At 34.1% G+C, this 24,200-nt stretch overlaps 1 protein-coding gene across 1 annotated transcript in view; it reads left to right on the forward strand.

The window, feature by feature from the left end:
- The window catches only part of DYNC2H1 (dynein cytoplasmic 2 heavy chain 1), a 419,160-nt gene that overhangs the window by 90,007 nt on the left and 304,953 nt on the right, over window positions 1-24,200 (forward strand). The window contains exons 38-47 of the mRNA XM_037841237.1: window positions 1,339-1,603; window positions 2,911-3,118; window positions 5,521-5,650; window positions 7,829-7,984; window positions 9,207-9,466; window positions 10,076-10,322; window positions 11,208-11,359; window positions 12,360-12,504; window positions 13,899-14,001; window positions 14,483-14,650. Coding sequence (XP_037697165.1) covers window positions 1,339-1,603; window positions 2,911-3,118; window positions 5,521-5,650; window positions 7,829-7,984; window positions 9,207-9,466; window positions 10,076-10,322; window positions 11,208-11,359; window positions 12,360-12,504; window positions 13,899-14,001; window positions 14,483-14,650 — 1,834 coding nt within the window. The remainder of the gene's footprint in view (window positions 1-1,338; window positions 1,604-2,910; window positions 3,119-5,520; window positions 5,651-7,828; window positions 7,985-9,206; window positions 9,467-10,075; window positions 10,323-11,207; window positions 11,360-12,359; window positions 12,505-13,898; window positions 14,002-14,482; window positions 14,651-24,200) is intronic.

Genomic DNA, 24,200 nt, shown 5'->3' on the forward strand with positions numbered 1-24,200 from the left:
TCAGATATGAATTTGCCTCTCCTAGATACTGCATGTAAGTGGAATCATACGTCATTTGTCCTTTTATGCCTGGCTTTCACTTAGCATTATGTTTTCAAGGTTCATCCATGTTGTAGCATGTATCAGAACTTCATTCCTTTTAATGGCTGAATAATATTTTATTGTATATATACACCACATTTTGTTTATCTATTCATCTGTTGATGGACTTAGGTTATTTCCACCCTTTGACTATTGTGAGTAAAGCTGCTTTGAACATTGGTGTACAAGTATCTGTCTGAATTCCTGCTTTCAGTTCTTCTGGTTATTTACCTAGGAGTGGAATTCCTGGATCATTTGGTAATTCTATATTTAATTTCTTGAGAAATGACCATACTGTTTTCCACAGAGGCTGCACCATTTTACATTCACACCAGCAACACATGACGGGTTCCAATTTCTCTTCATTCTCATGGGGACACTTGTTATTTCCATTTTAAAAATAATAGCCATTCTAGTGGGTGTGAAGTGGTCTCTCATTGTGGTTTTAGTTTGCATTTCCCTAATGGCTAATGATGTTGAGCATCTTTTTCTGTGCCTATTGGCCACTTGTATATCTTCTTCGGAGAAATGTCTGCAGGTCCTTTGCCCATTTTTAAATTAGGTTGTTTGTCTTTTTGTTTTTGAGTTGTAGGAGTTTTTTTTTTTATATATATTCTAGATAACAGATAATGTGGTTTGCAACTTTTTTCTTCCTTTCTGTAGATTGTCCTTTCACTTTCTTCATAATGTCCTTTGATGCACAGAAGTTTTAAATTTTGATGAAGTCCAATTTATTTTTTTCTTTTGTTGCTTTTGGTGTCTAAGAATCCATTGCTGAATACAGAGTCCTGAAAAATTTCCCTATGTTTTCTTCTAAGAGCTTTATAGTTTTAGCTCTTATGTTTAGGGCTAGGTAGGTCCTTTTAAAAGGGATCTTGACATGCTCCTAATGAACACTTCTTACTCATTGTTTTGGAGAGAGGTGGTATATAAATGAATGAATGAATGAATGAATGAATAAAATAATGACCATACTGTATTTGAATGAATGAGTGAATAAAATAATGAAAATATTGCATTGTTAAATGCTTAGAAAGCATCCTTGTTTCTTTAAAGGAAATATTGAGTTTAAAGATCACATTGTAAATATGTTTAGATTTATTTATGTTTTCTTCTATTTAAGGTTTTATCTTTCCCTGAAGAAATTAAAGACTTAATTTACTTGTTTTAGAATAGAGCAGCCATTTTAGAATGAGAGCAGAATTGATTATTATTGAAAACTATAAATCATATAAGAACATGTTTCTCTTCTACTAGATCAAGAAGGCTTTAGAATTGTATGAACAATTACGCCAGAGGATGGGAGTCGTTATTGTTGGGCCAAGTGGTGCTGGCAAATCAACCCTTTGGAGAATGTTAAGGGCAGCGCTTTGTAAAACTGGAAAAGTGGTAAAACAATATACTATGAATCCCAAAGCTATGCCTAGACATCAATTGTTAGGCCATATTGACATGGATACAAGGGAATGGTCTGATGGTGTTTTGACTAATAGTGCTCGCCAAGTTGTTCGAGAACCTCAAGGTTGGTCTGGTCTCTATTGTGTGATTTATTGTTCTTCTTAATAATGTTTAGAGAACCTGTCTATAATGCTTTCCTTATCATAGCCATAAACTTTGTAACGTTGTACATTTGCTATCTTAGCAACTATTTTACTTTGGAGGAGCTTAATACATGCCATCCTTTTAATGACTTATACCCTATCACAACTTTTATTATAGTAGAAGCTCAGAGTAATTGGGTGAATTGTAATTCACAACTAGATTAACTTAATGAATGAATATACAGCCTTTATTTGATTGCCTAGTTGATATCACACTACCTCCTATTTAAGCAAGATGACTAAGTGTTATTTGATGTTAAAATTGGTGTGTGAGCACAATTATAACTCATCAGTTTGAGTAGAGTGTTTTGAATAACTTTGAAAATTTGAGTTGTAAAACAATTGACTATGTGGTCTAAATTTTTTTATTTGTTGTTGAAGGGAATTTTGGGCCGGAATCAGAAGGAGCTCCCTACTTTTTCCCACAGCTTAATTGCATTAATAGTTGTTTTGCTAAGGCAGTGAGTGAAAGGTTCAGAATTCTAAGACATTAGGAGGGATTTTCAGTGTACTTCCTTCATTTCTCTAAATGATTTCACATTAAGTGAAAACCAGATATTTCCTGCATTACTTCTAGCACTTTTATTGTTGATATTTTTCCTCTTGGAATTGCTTCAAAGGTCCAAAAACAACTTGAGATCACTCACATTTTAGGAAGGATGGAAAAAAATTTGTCCTTGGAAAGACTTGTGTTCAAAGCTTGGTCACTGCTTCTCCCCTTCGAAGTCACTGCTTTCTCTTTACATACCAAAGAAATGTGACAGTGGTGAACTTTTTTTTCTCATGTAGGGCACTGAAAAAAATGGGTTTTCTTTATTTTCTGAAAGAGATATTATATAAAAAGCATGTGTACATTTTTTTGACATGGTTGAAGACAAAGGTCTGAAGAATATCTTGCAGGTTTCAGAATGCTTTCTTTTAGTTTACCAATTCTGTCTGTTCATAGATAAAGAAAGCATTATATCACATGATATATAACTGAATTTTTGGCCAGCTAAGCCAGAATTGTCCGTGGATTCTCCAGCAAATTTGTAGTCCAAATTGATGCAAACGTTTTCTAGTGGTTTGACTTTTTTGTTGTTTATGTTTGGCTTCTGTAATACAAAATAACATTTATGGGAATTGCTTCTAAAGAATAAGAGAAAATTAGTTTATTCCTTATCTTTAATGCACTATTACTGAATATTTTTCATTTTGTTTTTTTTCCACTATTTTGATTTGAAAATAGATGTCACCTCATGGATAATCTGTGATGGTGATATTGATCCTGAATGGATAGAATCTCTGAATTCTGTGCTGGATGATAATCGACTACTCACTATGCCCAGTGGAGAAAGGATTCAATTTGGCCCAAATGTTAACTTTGTATTTGAAACTCATGATTTAAGTTGTGCCTCACCAGCCACAATATCTAGAATGGGAATGATCTTTCTTAGGTAAGCTGTAAGAGCATTTGAGTACATTATGTAAGAGCATTTTTCAATTATTATTTTGGTTATATAGCTAAGTAAAATAAATGTTGTATGAATAACGCATTAATGTTTATTTTCCCATTCTTCATTAGCTTCTTTTTTTGTTTGTATGTTTTTAATTCATTCAGAGAGGTTGCTGGTTTATTGTAATTGAATTATTTCAATAATTTAGTTAGTATTATGATTATTAAGTATTTTGCTTATCTAAGTGAAAGAGCAAATATTTAATTAGCTTTCTTCTTTTTTCTATAACTTTTATTTCAATTATATGATTGATTTTTAGAGAATTGAACATATTTTGAGCTAGAAGCTAAAATGTAAAGCTAGGTAGCAATATTTTAATCGTAGAGACTCTTTTAAGATTCATAGAATCTTTTTTGTTTTCCAAACTGAAATCTGCTTTACTTAATATTTTCTTTCTTTTTCAGTGAATTTGGAAAAGGCTTAAAGAGCAAAAATAGATAATAATTTATTTTAGATGTTATGTAATCACAAAACCTAACATGGACATTTGAACCAATTGCATTTCCCAAAATGAATAATATTTTGAAATAAATTAGAAATTATAACTTTACTTTTTCATTTTTTGTTTTAGAATTTGTTATTTATCAGTCTATATGAAATGTTTCACACTTTTTGGAGCATTCAAAGCCCTAAAGTGTTATATGAACCATGATAGCATAATCAAGTTTGTTCCAGTTGTGTTTCTATAATTATTTAATTGCTTACTTCTTGGGCAGTATTGTTGAAAAAAGTTACATTAAATCATTCATGAACTCTAATTGATACCCTGAGGTATTCTTAAAATATTTTATTTTTGTTTCATCTTTCATAATAGTAGCACTCACACAATTTAATTTACTTAATATAGTCTCATAATGAGAAAAATTGTATAAAAGATAAATTTACAGTTATGTTCTTTTATGTTTATTGAATATCTATTATGTATATGGCATTAAGCTAGGTGCTTTAGGAGAAATAAAACAAAAAAGGAGTAAAGTTAACATTTAAGGAGAGGCTTGTCTTACAAGTAGAGGAGATAAAATAATACAAAATAGAGTATAGATGAAATAAGGGGTAAGTAGAGTACCATGAAGGTTTAGCAGAATATAAGACTGCATTTGGCTATGGAGGAGTTGAAAGTTATTGCTGAAGCAGGTTTTGTTTGAGATGGGCATAATGAATATATATTTATATGATTTCATGTAAAATCAAATTCATATGAACTTTTTTGGTAGATATGTGTTTAGCTTGTACCATAGATTTGGGTTTCATTCATTCTTTCATCAGATATTTTTTGAGCACTTGCTATTTGACAGGCTAAATAGGAACATTTTAATAGTTAAAGAGAGTATTATTAATAATTTGGTGGGAAAGATTGTCTTCACCAAACTAAAACATATATTTACTATAAGGCATTAAGGGATACCATTGACAAGAAAGTCTTTATTCTGAAGGAGCTTAGAGACTTTGGTTTGACTGTTTTGACCTAATCTTCCATGAATAAAAGTAACTTGAATATTTACGTGTTTTTTTTTTTTTTAATTTTCTTTTCTATATTAGATTGGGTAGAAAATGTAAGAGCAAAAATATAAGGGCTTGGTATTTCCTTCTGTTGCCATGGAACAGTGGTAGAAGACAGGAAAATGATAAGATCATGAGCCCTTATCAATTGCAAAATTATTAATCTGTAGATGTTTTTGAGTATAGTTTTTTTATAATTATGTAAGCTGTAATTTTGAATAAGATGTGAATATTATGTTTAATTTCAGTCGTTGGATGATAGTAATATAAGTAAGTGTTTTGCTAAAATAATTATATTTTACTTTAGACATAACTTCAAATTTTACTAGTGACATGGAAATTTAGCTTTTTGTGAGAGAGAAAAATAATTTCAAAAATCCACATTATAGTTTAGCCCAATGCATCTTAAACTTTAATGTGCATTTCAATCACCTGGGGAATTTGTTAAAATTCAGATTTCGATTCAGTAGATTTGGAGTTGGATTTGGGATTCTGCATTTGTAACAAGCAGGAACGGTAAGGGTTTAGACCACTTTTGGCCAACCTGTACATGTTTAATTTTTCTTTATGTTTATAATAATATAAATGGAATTTGTTTTATTTCACAGAAAGTGATGTAATATGTGTGTGTATATTATATATATCAATATGTATGTATATGGATACATACAGAAGCAACATACACACCCAAACACATGTGGAATAACTAAAACCAACTCCTGTATATTAGTAGATAAAGTACATATTTAGAATAATGTTTATTGGAGTAGAAATTTATTTTGAAAGTAAATTGTAAATTCTTGTTAGGTAATTTCTTATGTCTTTGTGTTAATTTGTGTCAGTGATGAAGAGACAGATCTTAATTCTCTGATAAAATCTTGGTTAAGGAATCAGCCTGCTAAATATAGGAATAATCTTGAAAACTGGATTGGAGATTATTTTGAAAAGGCTTTACAGTGGGTTCTGAAGCAGGTGAGTTACCTGTAATATTTTATAATTAGTCATTTAGGAGTAAAGTATAATGATTAAGAATGATGCTTAGATATAACTGCCTCATGATGGAGCTCTGCCTGAATATGGGGGAGGGGTGAGAGATAGATGTCTTTGTTGTTTTCCCTTTATATTTCTTGGTATAATTTTTTTTTAGTTTAAAACACCTTAGTTCTCCTATCTACAATACTTTGCACTGCTCACCTAAAAGTCTTGAAATTAATACTGGAATGTCTTTTTAAATATTACTTGCAAAACCATCTTGCCTTCACATTTGACATGTATTACAAACCTATGTATCATAGCTAAAAACAAGATGAAGCTAATACTGAAGTAGAAAAAGAATAGTGAGTTATTTGAAATTATGTTAAAGCATTTGTTTATTCAACAAAATTATTGACTAATCTGTGTCAAGCATAATACTGGATTTGAGACTTGGAGAGGTAAAGATTAAGACAATCCTATTCCTTGAGAAAGATTTGTCTAATGGAGGAAAACTACATGTAAACAGATAATCATGATACAGTAGGATGAAGAGAGTATTGCTGTCTTTAGGGAGTTTTAAAAAAGAGATTATACTTGATTTTGATTTAAGCATGAGTAGGAAATTTAGCATGCAGAAAAGAATATGGAGGGATTTTGCAAATACCTTGAGGTCATCTGTGTACATGCTGCTAGTAACTGTGTGAATCTGAGAATAAGGAATATAACACTAGATGGAATATATATATTTTGACTGTAGAAACAATGACAAGAAAAGATTATTAAGCCTTAGAGGAGATACCAAAGATTCAGTTAGAAAATAAACTTAACTCTGGTTTGAAGACAGACCTCTAATTTTTTTTTGAAATTTTTATGTTTTGAGGTTTCCATCCTTCTTATCTTCCTCTTTGTCTTCTGTGCTCAGATCTGAGAGAGATTATAATGAATGCTCCAGTCAAATGCTGATTTATTTATAAATAGAACTTTTCTTTCTTGTATTAATTTGATAAATTAGGCAATCTAGCAGAAAATATGTGGTTTCCTTTAGCTTTCTTTGAAGCCTAGACCTCTTATCATGACCTAAGCAGTCGGATTTCTACCATTCTCTTCCCTTCTCTCTCTTCTTGACATTTGTCCTTTCTTCCAAAAATACTTGTTATGCAGGCAGAGTGATCTTTTAAAATGCTTAAAAACACCTTAAAGGAAGTAAAAATAAAATTCACACTCTTTTACCATGGTCTGTTTAATTCTGCAGAATCTGGTTCCTGTTTCTCTTCCTTTGCTTATACAGGAATAAGCTTCTTTTGATTCAGTTACTGCACCAATGGTTTTCCTTTACTTGTGTTGTATTCTCTGCGTGGCTAAGTAGATTGCATCCTTCAGATGTTAGCTTGAATTTTACCTTTTTCAAAGAGTTCTTGAACACTCAATCTGTGTTACCTTTTCTCACAACACCTTATTCTACTGTTTTATATCTTCCCACAATTTATTAACCATTTCCTCCACTAGATTTAAGTTCCATGATCACAGGGATAGTTCACTAATTTTATGACTAGTACAACATGCAGATCCTAATGTATACTTGACTTTCAGTAAATATTTGTGGAAAGAATGGTAAACTTTTCCCCTCCCAACTCCCCAGCATTCACAGGGGACCCAGAGGCCCCCAGGAAATCAAAATTGACTACCCCACTCCAGTCCTGAAATTTCATTTAAAAATTCTGCTTAGAGAGAAAACTCCAAATGGTTTTTCATTTAAGCCCCCTCTTCCTAGCCGTTCTTTTCCAGTGCCATCAATCTAGTCCTTACTTCTAGCTTCCTGTTCATCAGTAAGAGTAAATGAAGAATTATTCTTTTTTTAGACCCATACTCACCGATTTCTCTTTCTTTTATGTTCTTCAGGGTTAAAAGTTAACGAATCAGGTATCTATTTGACGACTCTAGCACTTACAGCTAAAGATACACAATTGTGTTTTAATGATTACTTTTTATTTTGAAAATATATATTTAAATAGAATGAAATCAGAACTTTTATACAACTTGAATAGAGGGATAAATTTTTCATTCAGTTATTAAGCCTTAAAGAGTCTTGCAAAGATATATGAATATCAATATGTGTGGTTCTATGTTTACTAGTTAATATTTGCCTTTTGCTGTACCATGGGTTTTAATCAACAGAATGACTATGTGGTGGAAACAAGTTTGGTTGGGACTGTGATGAATGGTTTGTCACATTTACATGGAAGCAAAGATCATGAACAATTTATTATTAATCTCATAAGGGGACTTAGTGGAAATCTGAACATGAAATCACGTCTGGAATTTACCAAGGAGGTAATGCGTATTTAAAAACTATATTCAGTAATTTTTCTTTTTCATTGACACTTAATTGCCAAAATACAGTGATTTTCAAGTATAAGGTAAAGAATTTTAAAATTTTGAAATTGTGCTTTCCATACAGTAGCAATATATTTCATTTGTGTGTCTGTGTGTGTGTGTGTGTATATATATATATATATATATATACACATATATATTTATTTATTTTCTCTTTTGAGCTAGTTTATGATATTTTATGATATTGTTAACATTTTATAAAATAATGTTTTAATAGGCTAAAGTTTGGGCCATATCTTTTTTAAGTTTGGTATCTTCAAACCTACTTAGCCATATGAATAATATTATTACTTCATTCATTTTTAAAATCTTAGAATAATATAGTATTTTCCATTCTTTTAGCCACAGCAGTTTTTGCAATTTGGAATATGAGAATGGATTAATAATTGTTAAATTTTTCCTTTAGTATATGTAGAGGTTGTTAGATAAGTTGTTTATAAAGCTGAATTCTACCTTATGAGGGATTTTCTTCCTATTGGTCTCTGCTCAAGTAATTGAATGTATATTCCTTTGAGTTGATTTCAACTTTATGTTCCTGATGTGTTTTTTTTTTTTTTTAATTTATTTTGTTTCTTCTTTTGATGTTTTTATTTATTGCTTTCTCTGTCTTGTTTCCCTTTCCATGGCTGTGCTGTTTCCTTTGTGGTCAGATGCTTCTTATTGTTATCACTCAATACCACTTATATGTCATTTTTATACGGATACATTCTTGCCAAAGTCCAGAACAGAGGTGTTGAAGAGTAGCAACAGAGGCTATTTCTCTGCTCTACATCTTTGTAGATAATGGTCTTCAGTATTAGAAAGAAAAATAGCAAGTTGAGAGCAGTGATGGACAGTGCCAGATTATAGTGGAAATGAAGGGCTTTTTACTCTTACATTCTGTATTTTTAAATTTAGTGTTCATAAGAACTTCATTGAAAGTTAAATATATTTATTCCTTGGTGTATGCACAAACCAGGTAACATTTATTTTCTTAATAAATGAGAGAAAAAATCAAATATTTGAGAATTTTTATTTATAAAGCATATTGGTAGATTTAGTGTTCGTGAACTTTTTTTTTGAACTAAGATGATTCAATTTTGATACATTTACTTTTAAGAAATAAAATTTTACGTACTCTGGAGTTTATGAAAACTTTTCTCAACTTTTTCCTCTTAAGGTTTTTAACTGGATGCGAGAATCTCCTCCAGATCCTCACAAACCAATGGACACGTATTATGACTCGAGTAGAGGTCGGTTAGCATCTTATGTGCTGAAGAAGCCAGAAAACTTGACTACTGATGATTTCAGTAATGGCCAAACCCTTCCAGTCATTCAGACTCCTGACATGCAACGAGGTCTAGATTATTTCAAGCCTTGGTTGAGTTCTAATACTAAACAGCCATTTATTCTCATAGGTCCAGAAGGATGTGGCAAAGGGTAAGAGCTGGAAAAATGTTGACTGAAGTGCATCCCTTTTTAAATGATTTAACAGCTTTTGTTATATTTCCTTTGATAACAGTAACATTACATTTTCATGGAGGACTCCTTTCATTGTTAATTCTTATAAAAATATGATGACTATGGAAAAGAATGTGTCCTTTTTTTTCTGCCAGGTTGTGCATTTTGCAATGGTAAGAGAGCAGTCTGAGAAGAAATTCTTAAAAAGTGTCTGTCCATACAATCATAGCAAAACTTGTACCAATTAAAATATTGAAAATTTTCCCTCGAATGTGGGGAGCAAAGTTGGTATATGCTATATATATATATTTATCAAAATAAATTATTTCTAAATTATTTCTGTGGGCTTATTTTGATGAAAAGAGTCACAAAATGCCTTAAAATAGGAATATTTTTCCCAGTCTACAAATCAGAAAATAACCTTGATAATTATGTAAACTATATCCATGTTTGTTTACTGTTTTCCCCTTAGACTTCATCCTATGTAATTTAGAAATTGAAATATTAACAAGATAGGAATTTTGTATTGAATTTATAAAGCATTTTACAGTTGTATTTTCAAAGTCGAATGTCATGCATCTTTCACAGAATGCTGCTCAGATATGCCTTTTCTCAACTCCGATCTACTCAGATTGCTACAGTTCACTGTAGTGCACAAACTACTTCTCGACATCTCCTGCAGAAATTGAGCCAGACTTGCATGGTAATCAGTACTAATACTGGTCGAGTATATCGACCAAAAGACTGTGAACGACTTGTTTTGTACTTGAAAGATATCAACCTACCCAAACTTGATAAGTGGGGGACTAGTACTTTGGTAGCTTTCTTACAACAGGTGAGTCTGAACACTTCAATTGTTTGATATAATTGGGTACAATTTAATTTCATTAGCTTTTCTTATTGATAAACAAATCTGCTTTTTTCCATCGGGCAGTTTTATCTAGCATGTATCATGGAAATTAAACTCCTGAAACACTTTCTAGGATCTTTCTCCCTTTACAAGTGTATTACATCAAGATGATATATAACAGAGAGGGTAAAAACAACCTTTAACTTATGCCAGTTACTGTTCTTTATTCCTGAAATAAGCAGAAGATGGGGATGGTGTTGGAGTTGGGGAAATTCTGCTTCATTTTTTTAGATATGCATTTTTCTGATGGTAATTATACTTATTTAGCCATGCGCCTTTCTGGCTGTGTTAGCCTGTTAGTCTCTCTCTTTGCCCAAGTAAGAATTTGGGACCACACATTGTCTCACTCCGTGTGAAAGGTTTTATTCCTTTATATGATTTATATCACATTAGAAAATCCTAAATTCTTAGAGCTAATTATGTTTATATAGCTTTACTATGGAACAGAAGAATAAAATAAAGTATTTATAGAAAACAAACTTTTTTTTCCCTGTATTTTCCCCCCCGGACTCCTTTCAAAATTTTAAATAACTGATGGCAGATTTATAATATGATCTGGATTTTAATATTTATTGGAAAGAAAGGCATTTTTAAAGCAATGATATTTTAGCTGACATTAATTGAACATGGAGACTTGGCCAGTATTATTTTTAAGTTATATAAGAATATAAAATATATTTCAATCTTAAATTGTTGAGTTAGAGAATGATGATTGAATTTGGAAACAATTGAATTTAGGCAAAGACATTTTATATGATGATTAGAAAATCTGAGGTATGAAACACTTAAAATACATTTATTTTCAAATAGGTATTGACATATCAAGGATTTTATGATGAAAATTTGGAATGGGTTGGTTTAGAAAATATTCAAATTGTGGCTTCTATGTCAGCTGGAGGAAGACTGGGAAGACATAAACTTACAACCAGATTTACTTCTATTGTTCGTCTTTGTGCTGTAGAGTATGTATCTTAGTGTTTTTCAATTTTTTTTTTTTAAATTGGGGGACACATATAATTGCATTTCTAGAGTAATATAAAAATGGGTCAAACTTAAGCTCTGATATTATTTTTTTTCTGTCTTTTCCAAACTGTAGGCAATAATTTTGGATGATAAAGGCTTTAATGGAAGCATTTGCTATATTAGAAATTTATAAGGAAATAAAACAGAAGTAATTTGCATAACCTATGTCCAAATATCAATATCAGCAATCTGAATAGTGGATTTTAGATTGTAAATGTTTTATAGATTTTATAGATCAATAAAGCTATCAACTTTTATAGAGATAACTAAAAAGAAAATTTGAATCTGAACAAAGGAGAGTTAGGTCCTTTAAGTGGCTGATAATATCAGTCCTAAAACATCCATTCATCTCCATGGTCCATAATTGTTACAGGAACTCTTGAATCTTCTGGTTATGGACCTGTCTCCTCTAGTTAAAGACTGTTAAATTTTGCCCTAACAACACTTGCTTTTAAGATTTCATCCTGATTGTACCCCATCTATTGGCATTCTTCTTTCAGAAATGTTACTGCCAACAGTTAAGTCGTATTGAAATAGATTTTATAATTTTTGGTTTTGGAGCAATGAGTTGATTTTATTTGCTTTATTAGTTCTATTTTTATAGTTCTGAGGTGGATTACTGCCCTTTGTATGGGCTATATTTAGCTCAAAATGCATTTTCTTAAGTAAAATTTTCCTGTTAGTCCTTTCTAAAGATGAGTGATTTTTCACATAATTATTGTTTTTAAATAATTTCAAGGAATCATCTATTTGACAACAGACAATTAGAGATCTAATTTGGTTGGACCTGGCCCCCCTTTAGCCCTGGGTAAGCCTCAGAGGTATCTAGTCTCAGAGAAGCACAGTTTGAAAATGATTGTTATAACTTAACATTAAAATAATGGTTTAGGATATTGATTTATTTCAGCTTTCTTCTTTCTTGTATGTCTTTTTTTTTAGTTACCCAGAAAGAGAGCAATTACAAACAATTTATGGAGCATATTTGGAACCAGTTCTACATAAGAATTTGAGGAATCATTCCATTTGGGGGTCTTCATCAAAAATTTACCTCTTAGCAGGATCTATGGTACAAGTGTATGAACAGGTATATGCATGTTTATATTGTAGCTTTCATGTCTATTGGTATCATTCCCAAAGGACTACATTTAATCTGATCTTTGTTTCAATCCCAGGCTTTATTTTCCTGTTGTTTATTATACATTTCTAGTAGAAAGTAAGCTCCATAAGGGCAAGTACCATGTGTGCCTCATTCGCTGTTGTATTTCTCAGCTAGTCCCAGCACAGTAACTAATAGGCATTCAATAAATATTTGTTAAATTAATGAATCAATGGATGGATGAATATTCTTCTATCAGCTTAAATTTAGTATATTTGGAAAGGAGTTTATCTTCTTCTCAAAACCAGCTCTTCTACCTAACTTCTATCACTTTCTGTCTTCTAGGCTTCAAATATGAGAGTAGTCTGATGTTTATTTGTTTTCTGCTACCTATGAGGAAATGTCTAAAGTATCTTTCCTTGATAAAGTGGGAAGATACTTGAAAATAGGCATCAAGTAGATAGAAGACAATTATTTAGTGCTTTCTCTTGCCACTGCTAGTCTTAGGGATGTAAAGATGAATGAGTCTCCATTCTCTGCAAGTTTATAGTCTAATGAGGGACAAATCATATAAACAAACTATTAATAAAATATGATAAATATAACAATAACAGCATGTACAAGTTACAGAGATAGCACAGAGGAGGGAATGAATAACTTTGTTGTGTGTGGTTATGGTACAGGAGGAGGTAAAATTTGATCTGAGTTTTGAAAAATAAATAGAAGTTCACCAAGTGACTGGAAATGAAAGAAGGTCTTCTTAGTTAAGGGATGCAGCATGTACAAGTTATGGCAGTGTTTGTGGACCATGCTTTTTATAGCATTGGAGTAGAAGTGGGGAAAGATAAGTTTAGAAACCAAGGTGTTCTATTATTTATTTATTCTTCCTGAATTAATCCAGATGATGAGTGATCAAGTCCTGGATAAGGGTAATGACTCTAGCTACAGAGAAGAAAGGACAAGCTCTTCATTGGTTGTGTGTTGAGAAGAGGCACTTGTACATGAAGATAGCTCTGTGGTTTCCACGATTAGAAAGTGGCTCTTACCAGTGAGTGCCTTGGAATTGCAACCACTGTTTTATAAAGCTTAGGTTAGCTTTCCTTGAATCCCTTTATCCAGCAGTGCTTTTTAACATTTTTTTTTTTTTTTTTTGCCATGGACCACCTTTGGTAGTCTGTTGAAGCCTGAAAAATATCTTCTTAGAATAAAATTTTTAAGTGTAAAAAATAATTAAACAGGATAACAAAGGAAATCAATTAAATTGAAATATAGTTCATCCACAGGTAGAACTTAGCATTCCTGTGAGTCTAAAGTGACTGAAAAATTTATAACATGATGATATACTTAAGAAAGTAGATTATTTACTGTATTTTCTCCTTCAGGTGCGGGCCAAATTTACTGTTGATGATTACAGTCACTATTTCTTTACTCCCTGCATTCTCACCCAATGGGTTCTTGGCTTATTTAGATATGATTTAGAAGGAGGTAAGTTTGCTTTCATGATTTCAAATCACTTATTTTTTTTTAGAATGCCGAATTTTGTGACTGTGTTTATACCATATGTGGTATTTGTGTTAGATAAGCTAAATGAGAAATGTAACAGTAATTGTATATTTTATTTCTTCTTCCAAACTGTTTTTGATTGTAACTATTAAAACTTGATTTTTTGGAAAAAAAATAAAATCATTATTCTTTATAGCCAAATCATGTTATTAATATGGACATATATTTTTATTGAACAATTAATGATAATATAGTATATAATGCAGCCTTTAAATAAACACACAAACTTACCAACTTATTAACAAAATCAATTTTAACTTTTTTCCCTTTTCTTCTATTTATCTGATGCCAAAATTATGGTATGTAGATTCTTGTCCTCTATTTCTCATATTTTGTTGAAATAGACTGTTTTCAAATCATTTTTTATTACAATGTAATTAAAAAAATATTTTGCTCTTTTTAGGATCTTCAAACCATCCAGTAGATTATGTGTTAGAAATCATAGCATATGAAGCACACCGCTTATTTCGTGACAAAATTGTTGGTGCAAAGGAACTTCACTTTTTTGACAGCATTTTAACATCAGTGTTTCAAGGAGATTGGGGCTCAGATATATTAGACAATATGGCAGGTAATATAGAGTTTATGTAAATATATAATTATGAGATTTTTATAATGAGTTTTCTCATAAGTAGAATGATTTCATATATCTATTTTCTAAACAAATTAAAGCTTTGAACGTTATCTTTTCCATAAGGCTTTTCAGTCTTTTTTGCTAGAATTCAATAATTATGTTCCAAACTGTTTTATATAATGATAGTAATTGTTTCTTTGGTAAAAGGGGATATAGGCCATAGTGTTACACATTTAAAAAAAAATTTTTTTTTAAGTGTTATACATTTGCAAGTTATTTTTCCTGAAGGATTTTCACTGCTTTTTATTTTCTAAACAGTGATAAATGTATGGAATTTAAAGATCACTGAGAAAATTTATATTGGATTGCAGTGAACTTTTACTTAAGAGCAATGGCCTTTCTTTTTCCTGTATTACCCGTAATATCAGTAGTACAGAGTTTCTTACATATGCTTATGACTAGCTTCATCCACTGTTATGGTAAACAAAACACAAGCCATTCAGTCAAAACAGTTGTTTTGCAACTATTACTGCTTGATAATTAATCTGCATTTTGAAAACTATTCTGGGAGTAATGCATGTAATACGGAGACCATCATGATGAGAAGGGCTTTTGATAATAGACCCAATATGAAAATATTCCCTAAAAAAATGCTTTCAAGCTGCAAAATGAGTTTCTGTTTTTCAGAGTGGAAAGCAAGGCCTCAAAAAACATTTTATGTAATACATTCTATAACTTGTACATTTCTATATTTGATATTGGTTCTAGGGTCATAATTACATAAACTAAAGGGAATCTTGAAGATGGGAAGAATTATGGGATTGATAGAAGGAATTTTCTCTGTACTACATGGTTTGGGAATCAGGAAGTGATTTTGACAGAACCTAGTGTGTTACGAAATGCTGAGAGAAACTTGATAGTAGTTCAAAATTGGCTTGATTTTGACTGAGGGTTTATGTCACTGTGGCCGGAGTTCAATGGTTTTGTGTAGAGAGGTTTTTGGTTCTTAAATAGCTCCATATTCCAGTCTGAAAATTAAATTAATGATGTTTTTTCTTGCAAAGAAAGTGGAATTACCTTTGGGAATTAGTGCTGGCATCTTATTGGGTATCTGGACTCTCTAGAGTTTGCTATGTTTCAGAACTCCCTTTCTAAGGCTATCTCTTGCTCTCTCTAAAAAAAAATATATATATAGCCTTTAAATGAAGGGTTGTGTTTTAAAAAACTATAAAGTCTGACATATATTAGATCTAGACACATGGGCTTTTCACATAATGGAAGATTAATTCATTAAGAAAAATTTAAGCTTGAAAAGGTAATAATAGACTAAATACATCCTTGTTCTCAAGAAGCTTGTGATCTAAAGGCAGAAACAGATATGGGAGTAATTGTTCGCAATGATATCTATTGCTAGTGTGTTGAGATGCCACCAGATTTGTGGAATTAGATGGTTAAACTGGTAATTTATAGTAGGGTGTGAATTGTTTTATAATTAATATAACTTTTCTGAATGTATCTGGAATACATTAATGTTATTTAATTATGTACTAATAAATATTGGAGTTGTAGAAGAGTTAGAGACTAATCTTTTTGAGAAAGTTACACTGAAACTTTGTTTAGTTAAACTTTTTATTTTGAGATAATTGTAGATTCACATTCAGTTCTAAGAATTAATACAGAGAGATCACATACTTCATCCAGTTTCTCCAAGTGATAGCATCTGGCAAAACTATAGTACAACATTACAACCAGAAAATTGACATTGATACAATTAAGATAATATTTCATCATCACAAGGATTTCCTAATCAAAAACTACAGTTGGTGCCCTGGCCTTGTGGCCCCTTTTTTTTTTTTTTTTTTTTTTTTTTATTTATTATTATTTTTTTTAATCATCATTTTATTGAGATACATTCACATACCACGCAGTCATACAAAACAAATTGTACTTTCGATTGTTTACAGTACCATTACATAGTTGTACATTCATCACCTAAATCAATCCCTGACACCTTCATTAGCACACACACAAAAATAACAAGAATAATAATTAGAGTGAAAAAGAGCAATTGAAGTAAAAAAGAACACTAGGTACCTTTGTCTGTTTGTTTGCTTCCCCTGCTTTTCTACACATCGATCCATAAACTAGACAAAGTGGAGTTTGGTCCTTATGGCATTCCCAATCCCACTGTCACCCCTCATAAGCTACATTTTTATACAACTGTCTTCGAGATTCATGGGTTCTGGGTTGTAGTTTAATAGTTTCAGGTATCCACCACCAGCTACCCCAATTCTTTAGAACCTAAAAAAGGTTGTCTAAAGTGTGCGTAAGAGTGCCCACCAGAGTGATCTCTCGGCTCGTTTTGGAATCTCTCTGCCACTGAAGCTTATTTCATTTCCTTTCACATCCCCCTTTTGGTCAAGAAGATGTTCTCCATCCCACGATGCCGGGTCTACATTCCTCCCCGGGAGTCATATTCCACGTTGCCAGGGAGATTCACTTCCCTGGGTGTCTGATCCCACGTAGGGGGGAGGGCAGTGATTTCACCTTTCAAGTTGGCTTAGCCAGAGAGAGAGGGCCACATCTGAGCAACAAAGAGGCATTCAGGAGGAGACTCTTAGGCACAAATACAGGGAGGCCTAGCCTCTCCTTTGCAGCAACCGTCTTCCCAAGGGTAAAACTTATGGTAGAGGGCTCAACCCATCAAACCACCAGTCCCCTATGTCTGTGGTCATGTTAGCAACCATGGAGGTGGGGTAGGCGAATACCCCTGCATTCTCCACAGGCTCCTCAAGGGGGCACTACATCGTTTTTTTTTTTTTTTTTTTTTTTCCTTGTTTGTCTTTTTTCTTTTTTTTTTTTTTTTAACTTTCCCTTCTTTTTTCAAATCAACTGTATGAAAAAAAAAGTTAAAAAGAAAACAAACATACAGTAAAAGAACATTTCAAAGAGACCATAGCAAGGGAGTAAGAAAAAGACAACTAACCTAAGATAACTGCTTAACTTCCAACATGTTCCTACTTTACCCCAAGAAAGTTACATACTATAGCAACATTTCAGTGAACTTGTTCCTACTACATCCATCAGAAATTAACAGACCATAGTCATTTCTGGGCATCCCCAGAACGTTAAATAGCTTATCTGTTCTTCTTGGATTATTGTTCCCCCTTCCTTAATTGCTCTCTACTGCTAGTTCCCCTACATTCTACATTATAAACCATTTGTTTTACATTTTTCAAAGTTCACATTAGTGGTAGCATATAATATTTCTCTTTTTGTGCCTGGCTTATTTCGCTCAGCATTATGTCTTCAAGGTTCATCCATGTTGTCATATGTTTCACCAGATCGTTCCTTCTTACTGCCGCGTAGTATTCCATCGTGTGTATATACCACATTTTATTTGTCCACTCATCTGTTGATGGACATTTGGGTTGTTTCCATCTCTTGGCAATTGTGAATAATGCTGCTATGAACATTGGCGTGCAGATATCTGTTCGTGTCACTGCTTTCCGATCTTCCGTGTATATCCCGAGAAGTGCAATCGCTGGATTGAATGGTAGCTCTATCTCTAGTTTTCTAAGGAACTGCCAGACTGACTTCCAGAGTGGCTGAACCATTATACAGTCCCACCAACAATGAATAAGAGTTCCAGTTTCTCCACATCCCCTCCAGCATTTGTAGTTTCCTGTTTGTTTAATGGCAGCCATTCTAACCGGTGTTAGATGGTATCTCATTGTGGTCTTAATTTGCATCTCTCTAATAGCTAGTGAAGCTGAACATTTTTTCATGTGTTTCTTGGCCATTTGTATTTCCTCTTCAGAGAACTGTCTTTTCATATCTTTTGCCCATTTTATAATTGGGCTGTCTGTACTATTGTCATTGAGTTGTAGGATTTCTTTGTATATGCAAGATATCAGTCTTTTGTCAGATACATGGTTTCCAAAAATTTTTTCCCATTGAGTTGGCTGCCTCTTTACCTTTTTGAGAAATTCCTTTGAGGTGCAGAAACTTCTAAGCTTGAGGAGTTCCCATTTATCTATTTTCTCTTTTGTTGCTTGTGCTTTGGGTGTAAAGTCTAGGAAGTGGCCTCCTAATACAAGGTCTTGAAGATGTTTTCCTACATTATCTTCTAGGAGTTTAATGGTACTTTCTTTTATATTGAGATCTTTGGTCCATTTTGAGTTAATTTTTGTGTAGGGGGTGAGGTAGGGGTCCTCTTTCATTCTTTTGGATATGGATATCCAACTCTCCCAGCCCCATTTGTTGAAAAGACCATTATGGCTCAGTTCGGTGACTTTGGGGGCCTTATCAAAGATCAGTCGGCCATAGATCTGAGGGTCTATCTCTGAATTCTCAATTCGATTCCATTGATCTATATGTCTATCTTTGTGCCAGTACCATGCTGTTTTGGCAACTGTGGCTTTATAATAAGCTTCAAAGTCAGGGAGTGTAAGTCCTCCCACTTCGTTTTTCTTTTTTAAAGTGTCTTTAGCAATTCGAGGCATCTTCCCTTTCCAAATAAATTTGATAACTAGCTTTTCCAAGTCTGCAAAGTAGGTTGTTGGAATTTTGATTGGGATTGCATTGAATCTGTAGATGAGTTTGGGTAGAATTGACATCTTAATGACATTTAGCCTTCCTATCCATGAACATGGAATATTTTTCCATCTTTTAAGGTCCCCTTCTATTTCTTTTAGTAGAGTTATGTAGTTTTCTTTGTATAGGTCTTTTACATCTTTGGTTAAGTTTATTCCTAGGTACTTGATTTTTTTAGTTGCTATTGAAAATGGTATCTTTTTCTTGAGTGTCTCTTCAGTTTGTTCATTTCTAGCATATAGAAACATTACTGACTTATGTGCATTAATCTTGTATCCCGCTACTTTGCTAAATTTGTTTATTAGCTCTAGTAGGTGTATCGTTGATTTCTCAGGGTTTTCTAGATATAAGATCATATCATCTGCAAACAATGACAGTTTTACTTCTTCTTTTCCAATTTGGATGCCTTTTATTTCTTTGTCTTGCCGGATTGCCCTGGCTAGCACTTCCAGCACAATGTTGAATAACAGTGGTGACAGCGGGCATCCTTGTCTTGTTCCTGATCTTAGAGGGAAGGCTTTCAGTCTCTCACCATTGAGTACTATGCTGGCTGTGGGTTTTTCATATATGCTCTTTATCATGTTGAGGAAGTTTCCTTCAATTCCTACCTTTTGAAGTGTTTTTATCAAAAAGGGATGTTGGATTTTGTCAAATGCTTTTTCAGCATCTATTGAGATGATCAATTGATTTTTCCCTTTCGAGTTTTTAATGTGTTGTAATACATTGATTGTTTTTCTTATGTTGAACCATCCTTGCATGCCTGGAATGAACCCCACTTGGTCATGGTGTATGATTTTTTTTAATGTGTCTTTGGATTCGATTTGCAAGTATTTTGTTGAGGATTTTTGCATCTATATTCATTAGGGAGATTGGCCGGTAGTTTTCCTTTTTTGTAGCATCTTTGCCTGGTTTTGGTATTAGATTGATGTTAGCTTCATAAAATGAATTAGGTAGTGTTCCATTTTTTTCAATGTTTTGAAAGAGTTTGAGTAAGATTGGTGTCAGTTCTTTCTGGAAAGTTTGGTAGAATTCCCCTGTGAAGCCATCTGGCCCTGGGCATTTATTTGTGGGAAGATTTTTGATGACTGATTGGATCTCTTTGCTTGTGATGGGTTGGTTGAGGTCTTCTATTTCTTCTCTGGTCAGTCTAGGTTGTTCATATGTTTCCAGGAAATTGTCCATTTCTTCTACATTATCCAGTTTGTTGCCATACAGTTGTTCATAATATCCTCTTATAATTTTTTTAATTTCTTCAGGATCTGCAGTTATGTCACCTTTTTCATTCATTATTTTGTTTATATGGGTCTTCTCTCTTTTTGATTTTGTCAGTCTAGCTAGGGGCTTGTCAATCTTGTTGATCTTCTCAAAGAACCAACTTTTGGTGATATTTATCCTTTCTATTGTATTTTTGTTCTCTATGTCATTTATTTCTGCTTTAATCCTTGTTATTTCTTTTCTTGTACTTGGTTTAGGATTGGTTTGCTGTTCATTTTCTAGCTTCTTCAGTTGATCCATTAGTTCTTTGATTTTGGCTCTTTCTTCCTTTTTAATACATGCGTTTAGTGCTATAAATTTCCCCCTTAGCACTGCTTTTGCTGCATCCCATAGGTTTTGGTATGTTGTGTTCTCATTTTCATTCGTCTCTATATATTTAGCAATTTCTCTTGCTATTTCTTCTTTAACCCACTGATTGTTTAGGAGTGTGTTGTTTAACCTCCAGGTATTTGTGAATTTTCTAAGTCTCTGACGGTTATTGACTTCTAATTGTATTCCATTGTGGTCAGAGAATGTGCTTTGAATAATTTCAGTCTTTTTAAATTTATTGAGGCTTGTTTTATGTCCCAGCATATGGCTGGAAATTCCTCTCACTCAGAATTTTAAATATATCGTGCCACTGCCTTCTCGCCTCCATGGTGGCTGCTGAGTAGTCACTACTTAGTCTTATGCTGTTTCCTTTGTATGTGGTGAATTGCTTTTCTCTTGCTGCTTTCAGAACTTGCTCCTTCTCTTCTATGTTTGACAGTGTGATCAGTATATGTCTCGGAGTGGGTTTTTTTTGGATTTATTCTATTTGGAGTTCGCTGAGCATTTATGATTTGTGTATTTATGTTGTTTAGAAGATTTGGAAAGTTTTCCCCAACAATTTCTTTGAATACTCTTCCTAGACCTTTACCCTTTTCTTCCCCTTCTGGGACACCAATGAGTCTTATATTCGGACGTTTCATATTATCTATCATATCCCTGAGGTCCATTTCGAGTTTTTCAATTTTTTTCCCCATTCTTTCTTTTATGTTTTCATTTTCCATTCTGTCATCTTCCAGGTCACTGATTCGTTGTTCAACTTCCTCTAGTCTTGTACTATGAGTGTCCAGAATCTTTTTAATTTGGTCAACAGTTTCTTTAATTTCCATAAGATCATCCATTTTTTTATTTAGTCTTGCAATGTCTTCTTTATGCTCTTCTAGGGTCTTCTTGATTTCCTTCATATCCCGTACTAGGGTCTCATTGTTCATCTTTAGTTCTTTGAGTAGCTGCTCTAGGTGTGTCTCTTCTGGTCTTTTGATTTGGGTGCTTGGGCTTGGGTTATCCATATCGTCTGGTTTTTTCATATGCTTTATAATTTTCTGTTGTTTTTGGCCTCGTGGCATTTGCTGACCTTGATAGGGTTCTTTTAGGGTTTGTAGACCAGTTGAAGTCCTTATCTCTAATTTATCAGATCTACAGCTTCGTGGAGTACACGTTCTCTAACTAACCAGCAGGTGGCGTCCACGAGACACCTGTTCTCCACAAGCCAGATCTCCCCTGCTTAGCCTTTTTGGTGAGTGGGGGAGTGAGTCTTGTGGGGCCCAATTGGTGTCCCAAGCTTGCGTGTGTAGTTGGTGTTGCCTGCCCTGTATGTGGGGCGTGTTTCTGGGCAGTCGGGGAGGGGGGGTGGCCCTAACAATCAAATCTCCCTGATGATCCTAGAGTTTTAAAGCTACTGCAATAGTCTAATCCTTCAGTTCAGTCCTGCCACAGTTTGTCTCTGCCACTGACCCACAAGTCTTTGGTATTGGCGTATGGCTCCTGAGACTTGCAAGTGGGCCCCTCTTCCAGGCTGTGCACCCCGGGTCCTCTGTTGAGGGATGACTGTGCTATGTCACAGGTGAGTGCCGTCCCCCCAGGGCAGTTCTGGGCTGCTGGGCTGTGTTGGGAGGCTCCCAGTCTGCTCAAATGATGGCTGAATGGGGCTCTGTTAATTCACACTGCTCCCCCTTCCCAGCTCTGGGACATTCAGCTGAGGTTGCAGGGAAGGCTAATGTCCACGCCCAGTTTTGTGGTGTGTGCCTGTTATTTGAAGCACTTCCGTCACACTGGGTTGTCTGGGGCAGCTCTGGGCTATGGGGCTGGCGATGGGCAGGAGTGTTTCCTGTCCACCAGGATGGTGGCTGTGAGCGGACACCCCCCTTTTCTTGGGAAGTTGTGTTGTTTAGTGAATTTTCTCAGCCACTGGATTATTGCCTTTTGTCTCAGAGCTCTCTTAGTTCTGCTCTTGACTTGACGTGCCCAAATTTCAATTCTTTGAAGCTTTCTGTATTGAGCTTCTTAGAGTAATTGTTTTAGAAAAAGCAAAAAGGATTTAAAAAAAAAAAATAAAATAAAAAAAAACGGCCCTCCTCAGAGATCTAATGGGTTATTGAAATGCTAATAGACAAAGCAACCAGGGCCATTAAGGAAAAGTGCCCAGGGCAGAGAGATCAGCCTTGCTTCGGGATTTGCATATGCGCCTCAAGGCCTGATCTCCGCCCTTCCCCTTTCTGTGTTCACCAGAACTCCAAAAATCCTCTGCTTTTATTTTGGAGTTTTTCGTGTTGTTTTTTTTCTATGCCTGTCTCCTCTCTGCTGGGCTGGCTGCTCTCAGAGTCTCTGGTGTCTGGCCTCAGTCTATCTGTGGTTGGAGTTTGAATCAGTAGAATGAGTTTCCGGTAAGAGCAGCCACTGCAATTCTCCCTTCTCCTTCCTGGAGCTGACAGCCCCTCCTCCCCCGGGACTGAGCCTGGCAGGGAGGGGCGCGGGTCCCCTGGCCGCAAAAACTTACAGATTTCGCTGATCTCAGCAGTTCCACGTTTTCATGAGTGTTGTATGAAGTATGCCCAAAGACAGATTGCTCTGTGGTGTCCAGTCCACGCAGTTCCTGGCTTTTTACCTACTTTCCTGGAGGAGTAACTAAAACATACAGCTCACCAGTCTGCCATCTTGCCCCGCCTACCCCCTTTTCTTAGGAAAGAGCTCCCTTCAGAAACTGTTCCCTTCTACTTCAAGAAGTTACTGTGTGCCTAAATCAGCCCTGCTTCCTCCCCTGCCAGGAGTGGGGTTGAAACAGAGATTGCCAGCTGCTTGTGTCCTGGGCGGGTTAGAACTGTAATTGTCCTCAGAGCTAGAACCCAGCATTCGGTACCAGGCCGTGCTGTATAGTGTTCCATTGTATGGTTGTATCAACATTTCTTTAACCATTCACCCCTTGAAGGACATCTGCATTATTTACGGTTTTGGGCTGTTATGAGTAAAGCTGCTTATACATTAATGTACAGTTTTTTGTGTGAGCATATATTTTAAACATGTTTTTCTGGGATAAATGCTCAGAAGCACAGCTGCAGCATTGTATGGTAATTGCATACTTAATTTTTAAGAAACTGCCAAACTTTTTCTAGAGTGGCTGTTTATCCACATCCTCACCAGTGTTTGGTGTTGTTGCTATATTTTATTTTAGCCATACTGATTGGTGTGTAGTGATATATAATTATGGTTTAAATTTGTATTTCTGTAGTGGTTAATGATGTTGAATGTCATTTCATGTGATTATTTGCCAAGTGTTTCTCTTTGTTGAATTAGCTTTTTTGTATCTTTTGCCCATTTTCTAGTAGGATTGTTTGTTAAGGTGTGAGACTTGGCTTGACATTCTTTTTTGCCT

The sequence above is a fragment of the Choloepus didactylus genome, chromosome 6 (genome assembly GCF_015220235.1).
Source record: "Choloepus didactylus isolate mChoDid1 chromosome 6, mChoDid1.pri, whole genome shotgun sequence".
NCBI lineage: Eukaryota > Metazoa > Chordata > Mammalia > Pilosa > Megalonychidae > Choloepus > Choloepus didactylus.